Source organism: Bos indicus x Bos taurus, chromosome 19 (assembly GCF_003369695.1).
Source record: "Bos indicus x Bos taurus breed Angus x Brahman F1 hybrid chromosome 19, Bos_hybrid_MaternalHap_v2.0, whole genome shotgun sequence".
Taxonomy (NCBI): domain Eukaryota; kingdom Metazoa; phylum Chordata; class Mammalia; order Artiodactyla; family Bovidae; genus Bos; species Bos indicus x Bos taurus.
Window position 1 is genome coordinate 15,673,608 of NC_040094.1, and position 24,366 is coordinate 15,697,973.

At 56.8% G+C, this 24,366-nt stretch overlaps 2 protein-coding genes across 2 annotated transcripts; one reads left to right on the top strand and one right to left on the bottom strand.

Moving 5' to 3' along the window:
• The first annotated feature begins 746 nt into the window (after window positions 1-746).
• Window positions 747-9,068, top strand: GAS2L2 (growth arrest specific 2 like 2). The gene is made up of 6 exons (XM_027516695.1): window positions 747-2,142; window positions 3,499-3,740; window positions 4,562-4,669; window positions 5,720-5,816; window positions 6,397-6,649; window positions 7,214-9,068. The coding sequence occupies exons 1-6, from the start codon at window positions 1,758-1,760 to the stop codon at window positions 8,754-8,756; spliced, it is 2,628 nt and encodes an 875-aa protein (XP_027372496.1). The 5' UTR covers window positions 747-1,757; the 3' UTR covers window positions 8,757-9,068.
• An 823-nt stretch (window positions 9,069-9,891) lies between these two features.
• On the bottom strand, window positions 9,892-21,644 carry RASL10B (RAS like family 10 member B). Its single transcript, XM_027516699.1, has 4 exons — window positions 21,494-21,644; window positions 18,087-18,450; window positions 12,923-13,047; window positions 9,892-12,339 (listed from the first exon to the last, which is right to left on the bottom strand). The coding sequence occupies exons 2-4, from the start codon at window positions 18,300-18,302 to the stop codon at window positions 12,069-12,071; spliced, it is 612 nt and encodes a 203-aa protein (XP_027372500.1). The 5' UTR covers window positions 18,303-18,450; window positions 21,494-21,644; the 3' UTR covers window positions 9,892-12,068.
• Window positions 21,645-24,366: the final 2,722 nt, after the last annotated feature.

Genomic DNA, 24,366 nt, shown 5'->3' on the forward strand with positions numbered 1-24,366 from the left:
AGACCCTATTTCCCCTCTTCCTCATATTCCACCTCTCATTGCTATTCCTGGGATATACCAAGTATCCGCCTGCCTGGAGTGTTTTTGGGTTGTGTGTTTGTCACAGCACAAGGCTTCAGGATCTTAGTTTCCCAAGCAGGGATTGAACCCTGGGCCCCTACAGAGAAAGTGCTGACTTCTAACCACTGCACCTCCAGGGAATTCCCCCACCTGGAGCGTTTGCCCTGGCTGTTCCTTCTGCCAGGCTGCCCTTCCAGCAGACATCTTCAGGGCTTGCTTCCTCACTTCTCTCAGGTCCCTGCTCAAATATCACCATATCAGTGAAGTCTTTCCCAGCCACCTTACAGAAAATCCCCCAGCCCCACCCCGTCTCCTGGAGCCCTTCTGTTTTCTCCCTGGTATGTATCACCATCTGACTCACTACAGACTCATTTGTTTATCTGTCATCCATCACCCACCATCATGTAAGCAGCCTCCGTGAGGATGGGGGCTACCTGAAAAGTGAAAGTGTGAGTGGCTCAGTCTGACTCTTTGAGACCCCATGGACTATAGCCTGCCAGGCTCCTCAGTCTCCAGACAAGAACACTGGTATGGATAGCCGTTCCCTTCTCTAGGGGGTCTTCCTGACCCAGGGACCGAACCCGGGTCTCCCGCATTGCAGGCAGATTCTTTACTGTTTGAGCCACAAGGGAAGCCCCTACAGCTACATCCTCACGCACTATAATAGCGCATGGCACACAGTAGGTCTGCAGGATGTATTTGTTGAATGCATGCATCCCTGTGGCCATGGAGGAGGAACTATGATTGACCGCCTGCTCTGGAGGAATCATGTGGGTAGAGTAGGGGATGGAGCCGGTTCTCCAGAGAAGGCGGGGATCATGGCACACAGCCAGAGCTGCTGGGAGAATCAGTGAAGCTGGGACCCCTCAGTCCTGACAGTCGGAGACTTCTCACATCCACGAATCCTCTCTTCCTCACAACGCCCCAGAGAGGGAGGTATTATTATTCCCATTTTACAGTTGAGGCAAACAAAGGCACAGATAAGACAGATAGTATGTGAAGGGGGGATTCAGGAAAGAGTCCAAGGCCAGACTCTTGGCTCTGAACTCTATGGCTGCATCTATTTCACCCCTAAATGGCAGTGCTCACTGAACTCGGAGAGGCATGGTGCCCACTGGCCCTGCTCCCCTCCTCCCATTCCCCAAAACCCTCCACCGGGGTTGACCAAGTGAGTGATAAGCCAGTCCCAGCTTCTTCTTGGCTTCTTGGGCCCCAGGGCAGCCGATGCTGGGAAGGGTTAAAAAGGAGTGTTTGTAGCAGCCGCTGGTCTCCTAGGAGAGGAAAGCAAAGTGGAGAGGCCGACAGACAGCCAGACTCCAGGCCGGCTGGTGGGGGGTGGGAGGCAGCTAGTGTGGCCTGTCCGGCCCTGGGGGGGGAGAGAGGAGTGTCTTCCCCTCCATCTGTCCTGGGAGCCGGCGACCTCTGAGCAGACTGGGCAGCTGGGGCGTGAGGCCTCTGCAGGGCTAGCAAGTAGGAAAGTTCTGGCAGGGACTGAAGAATGTGGGGGGGTGGGGGCCCGGCTTGGCCCAGCCCACTGCCGATGGTGGCGGTGGCCAAAGGCAGAGGCGAGTAGCAGAGCCATCCCAGACTCTCAGAGGGTGGAAGGGGACCCCTGAGTCAGGGGGAACCTGCCGAGACCCCACAGGTGACAGGAGTGAAGACGCAGCCACGGCAGAGTGGAGGTGCCCGGCCCAGCCATGCCCCAGCCCCGGGCCAGCAGGAGGAGACCTGGGACCCCCGGGCCTCGGGTGAGCAGCATCCAGCCCTTTAAGTCCAGCGAGCAGTACCTAGAAGCCATGAAGGAGGACCTGGCCGAGTGGCTTCGGGATCTCTACGGAGTGGACATCAGCGCAGCCAACTTCCTGCAGGTGCTGGAGACAGGCCTGGTGCTGTGCCAGCATGCCAACGCCATCACTGAGGCCGCCCTGGCCTTCCTGGCTGAGACACCTGACCAAGCCCAGAGGCTTCCTCTGCCCCGGGCTGGGGTTTCCTATAATGAGGCTGCCCAGCCTCGCACTTTCCAGGCCCGGGACAACATCTCCAACTTCATCCATTGGTGTCGCAAGGAGATGGGCATCCAAGGTAATCCCCCTGTGTTCCCCCACCTCCAAGACCCTTCTCCTGCCAGGCATCCATCTCCTCTCTGAGGCTCAAGCTGTCAGGGGTCAGGGGTACTCCTTCCAGATTTGCCTTGGGCCAGCTCCTCATTCCTTTTCATGCTTCAGTTTCCCTATCTCATAGTAAATCCCCAGTAAATCAATGCGTTAAATGAATGATTCGAGCACCTGTCTCTTTGGGGTCACGCACAGGGCTGGGCAGTGAGTGCTGAGAGGCTGAGAACCTATCAGAGCTAAAAGAAGTTGTGGCCCGAGAGAGACAGCTGAGAAGCATAAATTACAGCCCAACTGATAGAAACTCAAGTAGAGCTTCTGTGCCGGGGAGATGGGAGGAAATAGTCACCTGATGAGGCCTAGAAAAACCCAATAGAGGATGGAGATTTGAGCTGAGTCTTCGGGAATAAATAGAAATGTGGGGGGCAGGGAGTTCTAGGCAGAGGGGGCATGGAGAAGGCATGTGTTTGGGCTGCGGTGGAGTGGGGAGGAGGCAAGTGGACCCCAGCCAGTCTTCCTGGGGCTTGCGGGACTCAGGGAGTGACATATCAGCCTTCCTCATCACCTTGGCCCTGAACCCAGTGGCAGGGATGAACCTGAATACTCACCACCCTCCAGCCTTTGGCGGTGGGGATGGGGCGGTGGGGAGGGGGCGTCAGGCCCCGCCCACTAGCTGGTGGCCGCAACAGTATGGAGCAGGCTTGCAGCCTTGATAAAGGCTAGTGTTTTATCGGGCACTTAACCACAGGCCAGACATTGCCTGCAGTCATATAGCTATCCCCACCACAACCCCATGAAACAGACAGCATCCCCATTTTACAGAAGAGGAGACTGAGGCTGGGACTAGCCCAAGGTCATACAGCCAGTGGGTGGGACCGTCAGGATTCCAAGCTGGCAGCCAGACTCCGGAGCCTGTACTCCATCCTGCCAGGTTATGCATGGGCTGGGGGTTGAGTCTGGGGTGCCTGGTGGTTACTGGAAGTGAGAGACCTGGGTGCTTCTTCCTGCTGAACCCATCCTGGCAGACAGAGCAGAGAGAAGGGCAGGTGGAACTGGGTTCCTTCTCTTGGCTGCGTCCCCTCTTCCTGCCCCCACCTCTCTTATTAGGCAGCCACCTGCTCTGTGCTCTGTACCCGAGCAATTCTGCCCCGACCCCTCCGAGGGGCTGGCCTGACGCCAAGATCCTGAGACGCTAACCCCCATCCCAAGCCTGCTTCCCCCCTTCCCGGGGTCCAGGGTGGTCCCAGGGCTCTCCCACGCGCAGCGCTCTCTCCAGGGAGGTCAGCAGGGGGCTCAGGCTGCCTACCCTCCTCTCGCCCCGGGCCAGAGGTGCTGATGTTCGAGACGGAGGATCTGGTGTTGCGCAAGAACGTGAAGAACGTGGTCCTGTGCCTGCTGGAGCTGGGCCGCCGGGCCTGGCGCTTCGGCGTCGCGGCACCCACCCTGGTGCGGCTGGAGGAGGAGATCGAGGAGGAGCTTTGGCTGGAGCGGGCCCTGCCCCCGCCCAAGCCCCCGCCGCCGGCGCCCCCTGAGCGACGGCCCTGTCACTCCCGCGACCTGGACCAGCTGGTGAGGACTTGGGCACGCCCCGGGCCCCGCCCCCTCGCCCCCCGCCCCAGCCAGCCACCCCCTTCCTGAGCTCCAGGCCCCACCCCGACACTCCCCGACCCCGTGGTTTTTAGTTAAATCGTGTCCACTCTGAGCCGCCACCCTCGTCGTTTTCATTAGGAATCCAGCACCCTACACCTCTCTCGTTTAAACCCCGTGGGCCGGTGGTTACAAAGGCAGACGCCAGCACCCTCTCTGACTGCTGGGTTCAAGTCTTAGTTCACTGCTTTGCGGCTCTGTGACTTTGGGGCAGATTATTTGCCCTCTCCTCTCTGTGCCTCGGTTCCCTTTTCTGTACCGTGGGGATGTAGCTTTCCCATGCCTACCTTCCATGACCGCTGTGGGTCTTAGGTGAGCCAGTGCACGGCAAGCGCTCGGCCTGTGTCCCGCACAGCGGGTCCTGGGGTGGGAGTGAACTGGGAGCGACTATCCACTCCCACCACCAAGAAATCGAGCTCAGGGAAGTTTCTTCACCTGCCCAAGGTCTATAGTGCGGGGGAGGCAGTCAGATCCCAAGGTCCGCCTTAACCATCACACTCCTCGGCCCCTGTTGGCTGACCCAGGAGAGCGCTGAGCCGTAGGTCACCACTCAAGGTCTTGTTCTCCTTGAGTGATTAAACGCCTTCTCTGCTTGCTTGTCAGCCCCTAGTCCTGACTCTGCAGAAGCCTTGGGGCTGGGGGCTGGGGACAGGCAGGCGGCCCATTGAGCTTGACCCAGAGTGCAAGGGCGCTTGGGTCCCTGGGCAGAGGGGAGGGCTGAACCCAGTGCCCACCGCCCGCAGGTTCAGAGCCTGGTGAGCCACTGCACCTGCCCGATTCAGTTCTCCATGGTCAAGGTGTCGGAGGGGAAGTACCGCGTGGGAGAGTCCAACACCCTTATCTTCATCCGGGTAAATTGTGGGAGGGGAGGTGGAAGGAGCCCAGGGGGTCAGCAGGATCAGGAGTCCTGCGGTGGGACTTTATCTAGGCCTGAAGGTGAGGAAAGGAGATCACCATCCACCTCTAGCTATCCATCAGAAGGCTTTCCCTCTCTCCCTCTGGAAATTCCAGAAGATTCCTGGCAAAGTTGGCAAGCATGTCCCCCGCTCCTATTAGGGCAGTTAGAAACAGCCCCCACCCCCATCTACCTCTGCCTCAGCCTAGTTCAGAGGGGGGGTCTTCAGGCAGAAGTGGGGGTGAAGGGTACGCCCACTTTTCCACCCACAGGCTTGGTCACAGCAAGGGGCCTGAGACTCACCCCCCCTACCAAGTCTGTGCTCCCTGTATGGCCAGCCGTGGGCCACCGCTCACATGCAGCTTCTGAGCACGGGGTTCTGATGCTAGTACAGGTCTGACCTGTGCCCCCCTCGAGCCCCCTGCCCATACCTGGCCCCCTCACCAGTAAGAGCCTGTGCCCAGGGGCGCAGCTGAGACTTCTCGCTGGGCCAGGCCACCCATGGGGGCAGAGCCAGCTCCCCGGCCCTCGCCCCACAGCCTGAGCTAAGAGCCCTGTGAAGTAGGTGGGGAAGGACTGTGGTGCCTTGTTTCCTCTGAGGAAGTGGAGGCCTGAAGAGACTACATGACTGTGACCGGGAGTGAGGCCAGGACTCCCTCGAACTCTTTAAACACACACACCACAGAGCAAAGCCAGGGCCCGTTTCTGATACAAACAGGTGCAGGTCTGAACCCCTTCACGGTGAAGAGAGAGACGAGAGTCCAGGGCCAGACGACCCAATGCTCGTGAGGTCCTGTGTCTCTCTGTGGGGCAACCTGCCATTCGTCAGCTTGGCTTCCACCCTTGACAACATGTGTGATTTGATGCCAGTCACAGGAGGGTCTTGGGCTGCAACCACACACGTGTGTGTGTACATGGATGCGAGCTAGGGCTGAAGGCCCGCAGGCTGGTCCAGGGAGAGGGGACAAACTCACTCTGCCCTCCACCCCACCCTTGCCCCCTGCAGATCCTCCGGAACCACGTGATGGTGCGTGTGGGGGGCGGCTGGGACACACTCGGTCACTATCTGGACAAACATGACCCCTGCCGGTGCACGTCCCTCTGTGAGTCCCCTGGGAGCCCCTTCCCTGTGACTCTGGGTTGGGAGGCCAGGAGCAGAGGCGGGAGGTAGATCTGATCTCCAGGGGCAAGAGGTGCACCAGGAGATGGAGAAAGACACCGTAGAAGGTACCAGTGTGGGCAGCCATAGTGTAGTACCAGTTTACACCACAAGATGACGCCAAAGCCAAACACTCAGAATCAGCATTTGGTCACTGGTGCACGACGCCTGGGTTTAGGTTTGGTTCTGATGGAGGCACCAAGCATGACTTGGAAGGGTCTTTAGTCTTCCCTTAATCTCCATCAGCACCTCAAGACATCCCAAATAAGCATGCAATCTAAGTAAAGGATGTGAACTTGCAATACAAATGCAGCTTTCAGCAAGTCCCCCACCTGGGCCCTCCAACCAGATTTCATGCCCTAAACTCCTCCCGTGAGGAAAATTCTGGTGTTATCACTGTCCCAGTGGGTCCCAGTGTCTCTAATGTGGGATTCAGGGTGGGGAGCAGCTGGGGAGGGAACTGTGGACCCCATCAGCAGTTTAACCCTTTCCTCCTCTCCTCTCTCTGGGGGCTATGTTGGTAGCACACAAGACAGGCAGCTTCCTGCAGCCCCCTGCCCACCCTGTGCAGCACGAAGTGAGGGTGCAGGACGGGCCCTCGCAGCCCCAGCCTACGATGACCATCAGCCGCTCCCAGAGCCCACTGCCCCCCGTGGACTGGAAGACATATACCTCTTCAGGTCGAAAGCTGAGGACCCCTGCTGTCTCCTCCCCCAGACCCCAGCGTGAACAAAGAGCCGGGCCAGGGGTCCACAGAGAAACAGCACCATTGCTGAGGTACTGGGGAGGGACAGGGCAGGGCCCTTTCCTGATTTGGAGTCCACACCCCCAGAGGCCACCCCAACTCAAGATAAGGGGAGCAGGACTCTCAGCAGTGCGCCATCCCAGCAGGACCTCAGGTGTTCAGAACCAAAAAAAAGCACCCAGTACCTTTAGGATCATCTAGTTACATTATACATCATCCCATTTCACAGATGAGGAGGCTGAGGCCCATAAAGGGAAGAGACTTACCCAAGACCTGTCTATCTATTTCATGGCACAGCAGAAACAAAGACCCTCTCCACCCAAAACTGCTGACCTATAGTCATGGGATCTGAAGCAACCTGGGGCCCAGACCAGGCTTCTTTCTGCCGGTTCCCCAAGGAATGGGGTGGGGGGAACAGGCTTAAACAGTATCTGCTCTAAGGAAGCATCTCTGGCAGTCATGGGGGAGAGGGAGTGTCTACTTCATTCAACATGAAGTCTGACCCCCCCGGGAGTTCTGGCTGGGAGAAGGCGATCCCTTCCCAGAGCCAGGGGACTGGATTACAAGACCCTGCAGTTTATGATTCATCCTTTCAGGTGCCAGGAGAAGTCTCTCGCCCCATCTCAGAGGCAGCTGCCAGCTGGGGACAACCTGCCCAGGCCCCAGTCCTCACCCACTCCCAGGGACCAAGACCCACCGTGTACCTCCTTGGGGAAGAGGGAGGAGAGACACCCCCCTGAACCCCCCCGGGGGAGGACTCCCACATCTTCGGTTCATGAGAGGACAGACAGCCGGGGAACTCATGCCAGGACCCCCACTCCCCAGAGAGTCCGAGCCCCCGAGGCCACCGCCAAAGGGACACCAGCAAGAGGACTGTCTCCCCTGCCTCGTTCTCCCAGCCCAGCCAAGCCCGTGGGCCCCAGGCAACCACCCTGGGGTGAGGTCGAGGGTGCTTCCTCGCAGCTCAGGGAGCCAGCACCTGTCTGCTCTCCACCCCTTGTCAAAGGATCCACCAAGATCCCTGTCCAGTTGCCCCCAGCATGCCCCCCAACTCCGGGAAGAGGCTTTGCAGGAACTGTAAGTGGAGGTCCCAGCACAGAACTGAAGAGAGGCCCCCTTCCATTAAGGGCCACCAGTGACCTGTCTGGGTCCAGACATGAGCACTGTTCTGTGGAAGAGGGGCAGGAGGACCTGAAGCTGGACGTCCAGGTGACAGCGGAGGCTGGAGGGCCTTGGGGCCTGGGCCCACAGCACCGGGAGGGGAGGTGCACCCCCTTGCCATCGGGCAGAACCAAGGAACAAGGCATCCATCATGGCCTTGAGGAGGAGCTTCCAACCAACATGAAGCTGCTAGGAATGGCGGGTGCCCGCCCCCAGGGCACTGGGTCTGTAGTCATTCCTCGCAGTGGGGTCTACGTGCCCAGTCTGGGTGGGTGGTGGCCTGACCCTGGGGGTCTTTATGACAAAGTCATCCAAGAGCTGATTCAGGACCCCCCACCCCTCCTTAAAGTGGACCTGGGAGCCTGGAAGGCAGCCCCTCCAGGCTCCCCTACGCCAGCTGTAACTGCAGGCCCAGGAAGCCTCAAAGGGAAATTGAGAGCCCAAGAGAGTGGGCTGAGGACAGTGGCAAACCCCAGTGCCAAGGGCATCAGCACAAAGGCCCAAGGGGGACAGGACTGCTCAGCCCCTACAGTGTCTGCCAGCCCAGAATCCCTCACACTTTCACCCTCTGACCCCAGTTCCGAGAGAGCCAAGGCATGTCCAACCAAGGGCAAGAGAACACTTAGGAAGCCCCAGAGAATCCCATCCATCTACAAGCTGAAGCTGAGGCCCAGGATTCGGCCCCGGAGAGATCACAGGCCTGAGAAGCGGCCATCACGGATCCCCAAGCCATTGACCTGCCTGCCCCTGGGTCCAGTCAGGGCACCCCTCAAAGGCAGGCTGGTGAGAGCAGCACTGGGCAGTAAGGGAGGGGAGGCAGCCCTGGTGGATGGAGCCTCGGCAGGGGAGGAGGAGGACAGAGAGGAGAGGAAAGAGCCAGCCGCCTCACTGGAAAGTGGCTCCCCACCTTCGGAGGGCCAGGGGCCCTGGCAGCTCGATCCAGTCCCCCTCTCACCTGAGGAGGAGTCCTGGGTCTGAGAAGATGCTTTCTTCCCTGACCCCGAGGAGGGAAGTGAAAAGATGCCCACGCACTCCCAACTGCAGGAACAAAAGGAAAGGTCCCTCCCCTCAATACAGGGCCTTGGTCAGGAGAGGTTAGAAAGCAAATAGAGACTCCATCTGCTCATTTGAGCAGAAAGGCAATCCATGAGTCTCGATCCAACTCCAGGATGGTGGGGCTACCCTCTCCCAAAACAGCTCCCCCAATTCCTGCACCCTCTTCTCTGGCCAGGCCCACTTCCACAACTCTTATGTTATTAAACATGAGAGGGTCTGCCCCTGAACCCCCAAGTCTTGAATCCACTCTATGACTGTGGTGATGCAGAAAGGTGTAGCAGCATTTTTCCCATTGGGGGGTGGTGGGGGAGGTAGGAGGGAGCTAGGGGGTGAGAGACGCTTCGCCTTTGGAGGTTCAGCCAACCTTGCCAGACAGCCCTTCTTTCCCAGAGCAGTTGTTGCATCAGCACCATGGACAGGGACAAGGTTGCCCCATACAGGCTCCTGTGGGGCTTGGCTCTAGTGGTAAAGAATCCTCCTGACAACGCAGGAGATTAAGGGATATAGGTTCAATTCCTGGGTCTGGAAGATCCCTTGGAGTAGGGAATGGCAATCCAGTCCAGTATCCTTGTCTGGAGAATCCTATGCACAGAAGAACCTAGTGGGCTACAGTCCACAGGGTCACAGAGTCCAACACGACAGAAGCAACTTAGCACTTAGCAGGTGTGACTTCAAAACTCTACCCTGGTGGTTGGCAGCTGAGATCACTGAGTCAAGAGGGATGGTTGAGAGCATTCTTTAACACACCTACACCCCTTGAGTTAGCACCTCAACCCTGAGTGGGAGGAAGACACAAAACCAGAAGCTGGGCCTGAGTCCACTTATGAAAGTTTTCCCAAGAAGGTGGCAGAATGTTATCCTCTCAGTGGTTTTGATCAGTTGGAGGGTTCCAAGGCAGGGTAGATGGAGAGAGATGAGTCCCCACTCTCCCTTTCCCTTTGTTCTCCTGGTTGACTCGGGCTTTAGGACTGAGGCCACCTCATCACCTGGAGCTCAGAAGGCAGACCCCGTAGGGAGCCCCTTCGTCCCCACGGCAGGAACTGAGCCAACACTTTGGTACAGAAACGAGGGAAAACACTCCCTGATTTTTAATCTGACTTCCGATCACAGCGCAATGGGCGTCACACACTCTTCCAGACCCTGTGGTGGGAAACCCTGGGGAGGGAGGGGGCAGGGAGGAGGACAGCGACTCAGAATGGGAGCAGAAGGAATAAAAATCAAAGATCTGGGGTGTAGTGGGAGGGTGGGTAAGGGGGGGGCGGCCAGGTGATACATTCCAACTGCTCCAGTGGGGGCCAGCCAGAGGCCTGGGTCCCTCACCCTCACTTTAGGTGCCCCGGAGTGGGGGTAACGGCAGCAGGGCAGGTGAGATGCTGCCCTCCCTCACCCATGCCCCTGGTGAGTCAGAGGGCAAGGATGTAGGGGAGAAAGGGGGCAGCCCCTCTTCTTTACCCTCCCAGCCACTCCAAGGTGTGGGGGAGGGGAGCCACCTCCTCTGCTTCAGAGGGAGGCTCAGAGAGGGAAGGTCACTTGCCCAAAGTCACGCAGCACAGCAGGGACCGGAACCCTGATACTGGACCGCCCAAAGTCAGGGCAGTCACGGTGGAGCTGCGTTAGCCCCAGAGAGCGGAGAGGGCATCACCTGGGGAAGTGGAAGGAAGAATCAAAGCTTCCCTCTCACACTGGATCTGGATGATAAGTTCGCCACCCATGACCCCGTCCCCAGACTCCTCTCCATCACCACCCTGGGCTACCTGGTGTCCTGGTCTGTATGCCACAGCTTGGCTACCTCGGAGCTAGCTTGTTCTGTCTCTCTCCTAACAAGGGACCTCATTATCTTCCCACCAGAGCAGGGCTGAGGGCTCAGCCTCAAGACCTTGGCCTGGAGGCAGGGGAGCTCACACCATTTCTCCCGCCCTCCAAGTCCCCCAGTAATCTCCTCACGCCACTCCCAGTGTCTTCGTTTCTTTTGTTATTTCTAAGTCGGTACAAAACTGACAGTGATCAGCTCTGGTGACGAGAGGTAGAAACTGGCCAGGCAGCTGGAGAAAACGGGGCGCTTTGGGTCAGGGCGTAGTGTCATCAGGTGTTGGGACAAGGGGGCATCAGATCCCAAGGGCCGCCATCTGGGGGTAAGGATGCCAGCATTATCGCCCCCAAGCACGGGAGCAGGGGGGTGCATAATTCTTTCTGTGGCTCTGCCCCTTCCCAGATTAATCAGGGTAGTCTGAGATTCAAGGCAGGGAGGGTCTGGGGCAGTCAGCTTGGGGTCAGATGGGGAAATAAGAATCTTCGCTGAAATAACCTGACTGCCCCCCCACCCCGCCCACCACCAGCCCCTCCCCCAACACCCCCCATCTGGCAGACCACCCAACCCAGAAGGGAATACAGGGCTGAAGCTGGCATCATGTAAATAAATCTATCATTTGGGGCATTCCCTCTCCACATTCTGTCAAGAAGAAAAAAAAAATTTTTTTTAACCCAGGGGGTGAGCTGGCTTTAGGGTCAGGAAGAGGGTGAGGGGCACCCGGCAGGGACGGACCATCGAGTTAAGGCTGGAAGGTAGGTTGTTGTGTCTCTGGGGGGGCTGTTGGGCGGGGAGGTCTCCCTGGAAGGGGGAGAGCTCAGCCTTCTCCCCCTGACGGACCTTAGGACCTCAACCCTCGGACCCCAGTTGTGGTCCGTGGGCCACCCGCATCTCTCTGCCCTGTGCCGGTGATGCTGACGGTCAGAAGGCTGGCCTCACCAAGAAGCTGCCAGGATCCGCGACAAGGGGATGGACGAAATGAGAGCCCTGTGAACGAAGCTGGAAGGTGGAGAGGGTGGGGAACCAACAGACGCGTGGGCGGACAGACAGACAGACACGGGGAAAGACGACGCGGAGCGATGACAAGACACCACACACACTCTCTGGAGAAGACGGGTGTGTGTAGGGGGTGGGGGGGGTCCGGCCAAGGCAGCACCACCCCACCCCCACCCTGCGTGTCCCGCGCGCACCGTGATCCCGGAGGGCGGGGCGCCCCTGGGGCCGGGCCGGGAACCGCAGGAACTACAGCACTAGAAGCGGCCGTCCCGGGGCGGACAGGCGCGGGAGTGGGGACGGGGCGCTGACGGAGACACCCTCTCGCCGCCCTCGGCCTCTCCCCCCACCGGGGGGAGGTGCGTGGCTGCGGGGGCGTCTCAGGCCCCACTCTGGGCCGTCGGAGTTGTCCTCCCGCCCCGCGCCCAGCCGCATCACATGACGGCGCAGCGGTTGCGGCGCAGCGCGCCCTGGAAGCGCAGGGCGGCGTGCACGTGCTTGCAGCGCGCGCAGCCCACGCTCTTGAGCAGCTCGCTGAAGAGCAGCAGGATGTGCCAGTTGTACTTGGCCGAGCACTCCACGTAGCCGCACTTCCAGGTCTTGCGCACCAGGTGGGACACGTTCCAGCGCGGGATCACGCGTCCGCGCTGCAGGTCCCGCTTGTTGCCCACGATGATGATGGGCGTCTCCGAGGTGCCGATCACCCTGCGGGGCGAGGTGGGAAGCCCGCTCAGCACCCCACCATCTCTCGTCTCACAACCCCCGGACCTAAGGTAGGGTGGGCTGTGCCTGATCCCTGTTAACTGCTACCATCCCTCCGTTCCAGGCGCAGCGCTATGACTGGCTTAAAAAAGATAGGTTATTTATGTTCTCCGCGGGACTTCCCGGTGGCCCAGTGTTGTTAAGACTCCCGCTCCCAATGCAGGGGCATAGGTTCGATCCCTGGTGGGGAAACTTACATCCAGCATGCTGCGGAGCATTTATAATAATAATGTTCTCCCCATTGTACAGACGAGGAAACTGAGGCTGGCTTAGTTATGCAGCCCTGGAAGTCTCCTTCCCGGAGCCTCTGATCTTAACTACTGCACTGGACTAGCCAGCCCATGGTAAGGGTCCCAAAAGGGGTTAATAGAAACAGGGACAGCAAAATGGCTTGAGTGTGTGTTTAACTATGTGTGTGAGAACCAGAGGCACTTGACCCGCCCCCCCTCCCGCACCCTTTTCACGGGAAGCGGCTGGCACAGGGGCATCCACTTAAGTGGCATTGGGGTGTATCTCAGCCCCTCACCTTGTCTCTAGGATCTGCTGGCGGATGGTCTTGACGTACTCAAAGCTGTCAAAGCAGCAGATGTCGTAGACTAGGATGTAGGCGTGGACACTCCGGAGTCCCCTGCAGCAGGTGTCTGCCCATTCCTGCAACACCCCCAACCACAGCAAGGTCAGAGCAGCCATGAGGGCTCCCTGTGCCCCCTGCCACCTCCAGCGATATGCAGCACTCTCAGCTGCCACTGCACCTTAAACCTTCCACACTCACCTGTCTCCAGGAGGCCAGGCCCCGGGCAGAATCCAAGTGCTCAGTGCTACACCTTCCCCACCTCCAAGCCAGGATAGGTCAGCTCACACTGTCTGACTTCCAGGGCCACCATCTGTCCCATGCATGCCTGGAGCTGAGTTCTGTCTGGTCCCATTTTGTGCCCCAATCTATCCATCCAGTCCTTTGTTCGATTACATTTATTAAATGCCTTTAAGAGCCCAGCCTTGAGCTAGTTGGACCTGTTGAAATCCTGTCTCCCCAGGCCTCAGCACAGATGCCTCCTCCTCCTCCAAGAACCCTTCCTGCAAGTAAAGGACTATTCTTTTCATCATCTATGTTCTTAGAACAGCTGCATGATACCTTGGTCAGAGCAATAGCTCTGTACCTTCTCCATCCCCAAGTCCCCCATTCTGTTGTGAGCTCCTGAGAGGACCAGAACCCAGCCTTCCTCATTTTTACATACCTCCTCCCCCTTCCCATCAGGGCCTCACACCTGTAGGCTCTTAGAGGGCTCTTGGATGGCACAGCCTAGGCTGGAGAACTCTCCTTGGTCCTGAACCCCACCTGGACCCAATTCCTGCCTGTAACGCTGCCCTTAGATTGCTGCCTGAGGTGCCCCTTCTCTTTGCTTCACTCTGCCTTCAAGGTTGAGAAGCAGCAGCCCTGAGGTGAAAAAGGTTGAGACCGGATGCCTCCTGGGGGCTGATTTAGACCAGGGCCCCAGGGAGATGGAACTTCCTGAACACCAGTGGCAAATTCTCCTGGAAAGGGCTGCAGCTCAAGTTGAACAGGCCCCTGGCAAGGCTGAGTGCACTAAAGGGAAGATTCCTTAAGAGATTAATTAGCCAATTAACCTGCCAGCAGATGAGAACTGCAAGGGCAGCAGAAGGCAGCCAATGTGTGGAAAGGAGGGGCTCCTGAAGCTTGGTGAGGCAGAGACCTCCCAGGACAAGGAGGATGAGGATTTTCTCTAGGGACCAGAGCCCAGGAAAAGACTAGAGGGAGGCGCAGGCTTGTCTCCAGCACCAGCTTATGAGCTGAACTGGGGTAGGGACCAGGCTTGGAGGACTGCAGCAGGCTCTACACTGCAGAGAAGGATGAAAAGGGGAGACGATTGGGCGACAGTGGGGGAGAGTTAAGTCTGACTCCAGACAAGCGCTTCCCAACTCAAAGGCTTAGAAGCTGCTGCAGTGGATTCCTCCAGGGGGATGATGTGGCATCTTTTGTTTGTGCTGAGTTTTAACTTTGGTGCAGGGGGGAGAAGATGCCGAGGACAAATCCGAAACCACAGGAAACCAGGAAATAGCTTCTCAGGCCAGGATAGACTGTAGTCCGCTGGACATGGGGACCTCTGGGGGCTTGGGACCCCACGTGTTTGCCATTCCTCCCCCATCCCACTGCAAGGAGTAGTAATCAGTGGGAAGTGGGAGGGGTGGGGAAACAGCCAGAGAGGGAACAGCTCTCTGCTGGGGAGAGGGAACAGCTGCCAGCCTTCGAGGGTGATAGTCCCACTGCTCCCCCCAACCTGCTACCTCCTCAAGGGGGCCTTCCAGGCTGCCTCCCACCCACTCCTCTCTGGGGGTCCGAAGAGGCAGAGGAAGAAGCCTCCTGATTGACTGGGTTGTCCCTTCACCCCTGATTGAAGGGAGCAAGCAAGAAAGCTCAGCCTGCCTTCCAGCTAGCTCCGTGCATCATTCCAGATGGTAAAGGGCCATCTTGGGGCTGTGTCAAGACAGAGAAGGAGCTATGGAAACTGAGTCCAGTGCCAAGGACATGGGAGCTGAGGGAGCCACCTGGGTGCCGGCCGTGCATTTGCTGCTCACTCCTTTGGTGGGTTGCACATACCCTCTAACCTCCACTCCCTTCTCTGATAGGAGGAGAGGGACCACAGAAGCAACAGCTGAAGCTCAGGCCCTAGAAACGCCGCCCTCCTAGGCTGGTTCTCATCTGGCATCGGGGTTCAGACAGTAGCCACTGGGATTTCTACTATTTGTTCCTTGAGGCGTGCCGGATCCTGTCTCAGCATTTCTTGGCACCATGTCCCTTTCTTGTGCTCCAGGGGTGAAGTCTTAGACATCCTTGGAGAGTCCAAAACTCAGGGTCCACCAGGAAGAAAAAGGCCAATTATCCAACAGAAAGATGGGTGAAGGCACTGATAGTTTTCAGATAAAGGAAAGCAAAGGCCCTTAAACATATGAAGAGATGATGCTCAACTTCGCTCATAATCAGAGATGTAAATAAAAAGTACACAGAGACTCTCCTAGCTCATTTTTCAGACTATCAAAAATACAAAAGTTTGACAATACACTCTCTGGTGGCTTTAGGGAAACAAGTGGTCATGTAACGTCTCTCAAAGGAGCACAAAATATGCACCTTTATATTAGGTTGGCCAAAAAGTTTGTTTGGGTTTTTCCGTAACACCTTAGGGTTAGGGTTATCTGTTTATTTTAAGGGAAAACATGGACAAACTTTGGCTAACCCAACAGAAGGGGAGGGGAATGTGGCACCTTTCTAACTCCAATTGCATTTATTATTTGACCTAGCAATGCCATTTCTAGAAATCGATTCCACGTGTATACCTTCCTATGTACAACATGGGGGCTTCCTTGGTGGCTCAGACAGTAAAGAATCTGCCTGCAGTGCAGGAGACCTGGGTTCGATCCTTGGGTTGGGAAGATCCCCTGGAGAAGAAATGGCAACCCACTCCAGTATTCTTGCCTGCAGAATTTCATGGACCAAGGGCCCTGGCGGGCTACAGTACAGCATTGCAAAGAGTCGGACATGACTGAGTGACTAACACACACGTGTACAACATGACTGTTACAAGCCTATTCACTGTGGCATTGTTTTGAAGCCAAAATTTGGAAACAACCCACCTGTCCAGCAAGAGGGGATTCCACATATATGTCTCCAATGGAATACAGTATAAGTAAGTAAGTAACGTCGCTCAGTCGTGCCCAACTCTTTGCGACCCTGTGGACTGTAGCCCACCAGGCTCCTCTGTCCATGGGATTCTCCAGGCAAGAATACTGGAGTGGGGTGCCATTTCCTTCTCCAGGGGAACTTCCCAACTCAGGGATCACCCAGGTCTCCTGCATTGCAGGCAGACGCTTTAACCTCTGAGCCACCAGGGAAGACCCAATACAATATTGTAATTAGCCTCCAATTAAAATAAATTAATAAAAAATAACAACACACAACATGAAAAAGTACAGCTAAAAACACTAAGACAAGTGAAAATAAATACTTAAAAAAATTTTTTTAAAAAAAGAATGAAGAAGAGATCTCTAAGTACGGATGTGGAAAGACCTCCAGGTTATAATGTCAAGCCAAAAAAAAAAAACAAAACAAGGTGCAGGATAGTTTTTTTTTAATGCAAGAAGGGGAGTGGAATAAAATACGTTTTCTTATTTGCATAAAGAAATACTGGAAGTATGAATTAAAAAAACCAATGAGAGTGGCTCTAGAGAGTGGAGCCAGAATCAGGGTGGAGGGCAGCAATGGGACTGAGATTTCTGAGTATGCTTTTTGTTTTTTTAAACATAAAATTTGGGCTTTTAAATTGCATCTTACCAATTCTGAAATTGAAATTACAGGACCAGGGCGGAAGCTGAGCTTTCACTCAGACTACTGTTAGCCTCCTTTGGAGGAGAACAAGAACATCTGACCTTGAACCCACTGCCCTGACCACAGTGTTCCCCAGGGGTGAGGCGTGGACCAGGCTTTTGTCTTTGGTGCGGACACCCCTGGACCTGGGAGAGATAGGTGTCCCCGAGGTTGGACCAAGGTCCTCCTGCCTGGAGTTGCTGACACGATGACAAGTATGAGCCCCCCTCCTCCCGCCCCCAGCAGCCCCATCAGAGAAATTACTGTATTTGCATAGTGACAACTGGCCAAGCTATAGCCCCTGCCTTCGGGGCCTCCTCTATGTTTGTCTTTCCTGGAGAAACTCTGCATTCTGGTCAGGGGCTTTTTCAGTGAGCCAACCCAACCCCCTCTCAAGCCAGACCTAGAGAGAGGGAAGGAGGACCCAGGTCTGCAGGCGGGACCCTGTGAGCCGGGGTCCTGGGGGCATCTGAATCCAACCCCAGCAGGAAAGGCTAGCCCGGGGGCCAGTTCTGAGCTCAGGGGACAGAGCATCACTTAAGAGAACAGGCCCTTGAGCAAGAGACCTCGTCGGGGTCTCTGGCCTCTGAGTACACACCTTTCCCAAGCCCCAGCCTTTTCTTCTATAGATGATGTGGGTCTGAGGCCATGGGAGGCAGAGCCCAGAATATTAATAGGCATCTGGTGCTCTCTGTCTTTCTCTCCACTGCCCCTCACCTGCCGAGATCCCACCCAGTTGAGACATCACCTCCCAGGACCCCCACCCTGCCACACCTGGTCGGATGGATGCCCCCATAAGGGTTGTCTTGGTTCCCTGTGTTCCCTCCAGTCATGACAGTCATCAATATAATTGCCTGTTTGTCTTCTCACCAGACTATGAGTTCCTTGAGAGCAAGGTGCTCTCTGTTTTGAGCGCCATTCAACCCCAGTGCCCACCACAGGGCCAGGCACACATTCAAAGTGAAAGTGTTAGTCGCTCAGTTGTGTCCGACTCTGCGACTCCACTGTAGCCTGTAAGGCTCCTCCGTCCATGGAACTCTCCAGGCAAAAATAACTGGAGTGGGTTGCCATTCCCTTCTCCAGGGGATCTTCCTAACCCAGGGATCGAACCTGGGTCTCCTGCATTGTGGGCGGATTCTTTACCACCTGAGCCACATTCCTCAAATATCTGTTGGATGAACCGGTGCACAAATGAATGGGATCCCAGCAAAGCTCTTAAGTGGCAGGTGGTGCAGCGCGGAGCTCTCAAAGCTGGCAGCAGGGGCAGTGCCCAGCCCCTCCTCTGCCCTGGCCCCACGCCATGCCCCCCTACCTGCAGCGTGTTGACCGGGAAGGCGCTGATGGGCGGGAAGTCGAGGATCTGGAGGTCGTGCACGTGGCCGTTCATGACGACAGCAGGCAGGTAGAGGCGACGGGCGGTGGTGGGCACGCAGACCTCGCTGAACTCGTTGTACAGGAACTGGCGCACGATGGCACTCTTGCCCACACCTCGCGCCCCCAGCACGGCCACCCGGTAGGTGGAGACCATGCCTCCCGCCCGGCTCCGCCACCGCGTCCTCGCCGCTGCCTGGGGCTCCCCCGGGCTGCATATTCCAGGGGCTGGGGGCTCAGCCACCGTCAGGACCCATCACCGCTGCCCCCTGCTTGCCCAGGGCCCTCTGCGGACTCCACCTGGCCTGTGGGGACGAGAGGCAGGCTTTGGTGGGCTGGCTTCTCCTGGGACAGACTTCCTGCACTTTTCCACCTTGGGGAGCCTGCTGGAGTTGTTCTTGCCACTTGGGATGTCCCACCCTCCTTTTTCCAGAGCTCCTATCCCATCTATCCAGAACCTCCCCTTCCTCCCTTCTCCATTCTTCCTGCTGTCCATCCCATTAGTGGGAATTGGCTTTCTTGACTTGTGTTATGACCTGACTTTTGGCCGGTCTGACTCCCAAACCCCAGGCAAGGCTGCAGAGGGGAGTGGAAAGAGCACTAGCTTTGTTTCAAGCCCCAGCTTTCCCACAGAGCCCAGGATAAGATGACACCTCGCAGTCTCCTGGTCCTCAGGGGTGAGACTGGGCCAGTGTGTCTCAGTGGACGTGCTCCTGCCATTTTCAGGGAGAGAGAAGTCTTTACTGAGCAGGACATTTTATATGCCTGGCTGCCAGGAGGTACTTGCCAGCAGCAGCCTCTCGGGACTATGATGACCCAAAGTGTTCCCCGCCATCTGCCACCTTCAACCCCTGCTGAGAACCCCTGGACTAAAGGATGGCTTTGGCTCTGGAGCGTGACACTTGTTGAGCGGTTACTCTAGGTCAGCACGCCCATGTGGTTATCTTTGCTGTTGTTATTCAGTGGCTAAGTCATGTCCAACTCTGCAACCCCATGGACTGCAGCACACCAGGCTTCCCTGTCCTATACTATCTCCTGGAGTTTACTCAGGTTCATGTCCATTGAGTCAGTGATGCTGTCTAACCATCTCATCCTCTGCCACCCGCTTCTCCTTTTGCCTTCAATCCTTCCCAGCATCCAGGTCTTTTCCAGTGTTATCCAAAACAATATTCCCAGGTGGTAGTTATTCCCACTTCGGAGAGAAGGCTCAGAGGGAGGAAGAGATGAGCCCAAGGCACACAGCTGGGAAAGACTTTCTACAATGTACTCCTTTCTACAATGTCGGAGTACTCCCAGCTTCCAAATTTAATGATTCTAGTTGGCGAAGGCCACAGGCCAAGGGCTGGGTCTAATTCTCTGGCAACCTTTGAGCTCGGCGGGCCTGGCACACAGCAGGTGCCCAGGAAAGGGCTGCTATGGGGTTGAACCTTGCCCTGGCTTCAGTAGCTCCTTGCTTGCTCAGTTTCCAGTGAGTTTAGTGTGGGAATAAATCTCAGCTCTGATGTTTCCTAGCTGCAGGGCAGAGGGCAGATGGCCTGTCCAATCTGAGCCATGTTCTGCACACATATAAAGTAGGGTCATGAGCCCCTACTTCTGAAATAATTCAGGTAAATCTCTTAACCAGGTACCTTCTCTTTCTGTGGAGGATGGTGACCAGGGAAGCAGGTACATATGCCTGGGACTTCCCATCTGCTAAATGGGTCCGGGACAGATAGGTGTGCTGGGCTCTGATAGGGGCCACAGCCTCCAGCACGCGCGCACGCTTTCTCTGTCGGGGCGTGCCCTTTCCCCACGTGCGCAGCTCATAGCTGAACGTCCCTCAGTCTGGCCTGGCTCAGAGGACCCCATCCATTGGGCATGGATGTGTGCACACAGCAGAGTAAACCAAGGGCAGGATTTGGGGTGAGACCCACCAGCTTGGGATCCCCTGCTCTGCCCCTCACCTACAGTGTGATCTTGGGCAAGAAACTTCACAGGGTGTTGTGAGGTTGAGCGTGCATGGTGCCTGCACAGGGGCGAGGGGCCCTTCGTTCATCAAAGGCTTACCACGATCCCGGGGGCCTCCTAGCCATCCCCAATGGGTCACTGTGCACTGCTGCTCACATATATGTGTGTGTGTACAGTGCTCCCCCATTTTATTGAAGGTGAAAACAAAGATTCAGGAATGTGAAGACCAGGTAGCCCATTGAGCTATCAGTTAAGCCGAGGACCCTCATCTTTTTCCTGCCCCATGCAGTGTCCTTTTCCCAACAAGGGCTTCTCTACTTCTGTGAGCTCCCAACGTGGGGAAGTCCCAGCCCCTCCTCCCCCTAAACCCCTCCAGGGCCCTGGGCCCCTCAGGCATCCCTGGACCCTGTCAGCTTGGCAGAGAGCCTCAGCTGGGTTAATTACATAAGCAGCACACGCTGGGGAGGGGGGCATCTTAGGGGAAGAAGAGAGGGCAAAGGATGCAAGAAGACTTCCGGCCTCCCCCTGGGTGTGGCAACTTAAGAGGTCTCTAGGCTGTACCCTACCTGCAGATTCTCCTGGACAACATACTCCCTTGCCCTGAAATCAACCCTTTCTGGGGGAAGAGCTAGGGAATAAAAGCGGGACAACAGTGCTGGAGCCAAGGAGCGGGGTGCAGAGAGAGGCCCCTGGGTTGTGGACAGCCTCCTGGAGCCCAGCAGGCCCAAGTGTAGTCCCGTGCCTGACTCAGACATGACGGGGGCCCCCCCTCCCGCTTCCCAGGCAGGGGTCCTGGGTCTGAGTGTTTATTAATCCAACATCCCCAGCAGCGGGGGGTGGTGGTGGTGGTGGAAGAGGGCTGTCCAGAGAAGCAGGGCCCAGGCACCCCTCAGCCTCCCTTCCCAAGGCCTGTACTCTGCAGTGAGTCTGCAGACGGCGCCCAGGGACAGACACTGGGGCCAAAGCCTGCTTCTGGTTCCCCTCCCGGGGGCCCGGACACCTGAGTCCCAGCCCCAAGCTGAGGGCTTGGGGGTGGGGGGTTGCAAGTCCCGTGGACCGAGGCACCACGTCGGCCCGCTGTTGGTGCCCATCACATTCATGTGGGAGTGGGTGGGTGGGTGCGTGGGGGCGTCGGAGGATGCTGGGTTCCCTACGACCTGATTGGTAGGAGCGGAGGGGCGGGGGGAGGCCGGAGCCCTGCCGGCTCTCCGCCTCCAGCACCTTGCAGGCACCCCCCCACCCCCCGCACCAGCGCTCACGTGGCCGCCCCGCGCCGCTTCCCTGCCAGCCTGCCGGCCCCCTCCTCCCTCCGCGTCCCTGGCCCCCATCGGCCCGGCCGGCCCCCCTCCACACTCCCACCGACCCAGCCCGGCCCCAGCCCGCCCGCCTCCCGCCGCTTACCCGGGGCCGTCCTAGCTGCCCCCAGCCCGGGCGGGCCGGCCGGCCGGCGGGGCCGCGCTCCCCCCGGGCTCCGGCGCTGCCCCCTGGCTGGCTCCCCGGCCCGGGGGGAGAAAGGTGCGGGCGCCCCCGGATGCCCAGTCGAGGCGGGCGCGGAGCGGCGCGGGGCAGGTGCTGGACGCCGAGGGGGTAGCAAACCTCCTCCGGCCCCGCTCTCCCTCCGGAGCGCGCCGCCCGCTCGCGCCGGGAGGAAGAGGCGGCGGCGGGCGCGGAGCAGGGGGCGGGGGGGCGTGCCCGGCCGGCCTTCCGCTGGGTCCCTGAGCCCGCCGTCTGCACCCTGGCGGCCCGGGACCAATTCTTCCATCCCGAGCCTCGACCTTCACCCCTTCTGACTCTCCCTGCGATGTGTTTAACTCCAACCTGGAGGGGCGGAAGAAGGGGACTGGAGAAGCCCTAAAGACTCTTGCTTTCTCTTGCTTCTCTCCATATCCCGCCCCACCCCACCGTCCCACCCCCACCACACACCTCAGGTTTAGGTCTCCTGTAACCCTTCCCTGTTCTGTTCTGGATGGGCGCCCACCGCGTGCTAGAGGACGTCGAGCCTTCTCTCCTCCACCCCGCAGGATAGTCACCGCCAAGGGTGGTCACTTTCACCCTTCACTGCCTCAGTGAGAGAACAGCGGAGAGGCCAGCGAAGCAAAGCTCATCCGCAGCCAATGCATGACCTCCATGCCCTGAAACGACTGCTCCGCTCTCCTCTCCAGACGAGGAGATGCCAGCGTTTGCCCGCGTCCAGGGCAGAATCGCCTGTATATTTATTGTAAAGAAATCGTGGTCAGGGTCATTGATCATAGGCAGCTAACAATTAAGATCAGGTACTATGTGCCAGACCGTGGGCTCCCACCTTTGCCTGTGTCTTCCAAGTTGACCCTCCCAATACTACGAGGTAGATTCTGTTTCCTCCGTTTTACAGGTGAGATAGTTGAGGCCGAGAGAGGCTGAGTGGACTGTTCTTACTGAAGTGTAAAATGCGGAATCAAAGATTGGGAGTCTGTAGCAGGGCAGCCACTGAGGAACTTGGCTGATGCTCACAGTTTAACCCCGAGACCAGAGGCAGACACAAGGCGCTTGTGTGTGCCCTGTGTGCAAAGTCAAGGTCCCGAGGGCAGGGTAGAGGGAACCGGCCAAGCAATGAGAAGAGTGGCAACATTCAAGGAAGGAGCCTTGAAAGAAGTAGAACTGGAGTGCCAGGGTGGGGAGGGCATGGACAAGGAAGGCTTCAGATCAGAGAATCTGGGGGCGATTCCAGGGCTTTGAGAAGGCAGTACAGGAACCAGACAGAGGGGGCTGGAAATACAAGAGGAGGCTGAGAGGCTGGTTGACGTGAAGTCACAAAGGCCTTGGTTGCCTGGTAAGGAGTTTGGACCTAGACCTGTCTGACTGGGGTGCATGGAGCAGTTTTGTAGCAGGCCAGCAACCTGGTCAGCAATGCAGGTGCAGGGAGGAGGAAGAAGCTGGGAGAAATCTCTCAAGTGTTTTTACCCTCGGACCCAACATCTCCCACTGTGTGACTTTCTATACTTTCTGGTATTCACGTGGGCCCCAGCTTCCGCCAAGAACCGTTTTCTTCCTCCCTGAGGGCTGAGCACCCTCCCTGTTGCTGCCCTTCCCTCTTCTGTCCAGACAGACAGCACAGTGGTTACAAGCCTGGGCTTCAGATCAAGCAGATCTAGATTTAGATCCTGGCCCTACCACTTACTCTGAGACTGAAGGCCAATTACTTGACCTCTCTGAACTCTATGCCTTATTTATAAAGTGGCGTTGTCCCCAAGGCACAAATGAGCCTGTGGTGTGTAGAGTCCACAATGCAGTGCCTGGCATGGAGTCTCACTGTGTGACCTTTTGTTTTTCTTTTGTTTTTACAGACACAGCCACCAAAAGGGAGGCTGAACAACCCCCTGGGAAAGCATTTCTGTTTATGCTAGGATGGCTCCCAGGTGCTGGGGTAAGGTTTTGAGAGGGGTCAGGGCAGCAGCTAGAAGCAAATTCAGGGGCCAGAAGAGCAGGGACCCCCTCCTCCAACGCCACTTTTGTTCTGGTGACATCAGGTTTCTGGGCCCTACGGGATTGCAATGGGGTCAACCAATAAACTCTTAATTTGATTAAATCGTCCAGGGCACCACCAGTCCCCCCACCATTTCTGAAAATATTTCATCCTTACTCTGCCCAAGGAGCTCAGAATTTGTCTACTCCCCCAAGTCCATTCTAGTTCTGTTTCAGCCCAAGGAAACCTAGAAAAAAAAAAAAAAAATCATTCAATGCTCACACACACTTTGCAGCCAGGCTTCTCAGAATTCTCAATTTAGCTCCCCTAGGGGAACACAGAGCCACAGGTTCATTACAGGGCCTCACACTGGCTTGCAGTGGTAAGTCATTTAAAACAATGTATGGATTGCTTTATATGAAACCTGGAATCAAGATTGCTGGGATATGCAGATGACACCACCCTTATGGCAGAAAGTGAAGAACTAAAGAGCCTCTTGATGAAAGTGAAAGAGGAGAGTGGAAAAGTTAAAGCTCAACATTCAGAAAAAAAAGATCATGGCATCCAGTCCCATCACTTCATGGCAAATAGATGGAAAAACAGTGGAAACAGTGTCAGACTTTATTTTGGGGGGCTCCAAAGTCACTGCACATGGTGACTACAGCCATGAAATTAAAAGACGTTTACTCCTTGAAAGAAAAGTTATGACCAATCTAGACAGCAATATTAAAAAGCAGAGACATTACTTTGCCAACAAAGGTCCGTCTAGTTAAGGCTATGGTTTTTCCAGTAGTCACGTATGGATGTGAGAGTTGGACTATAAAGAAAGCTG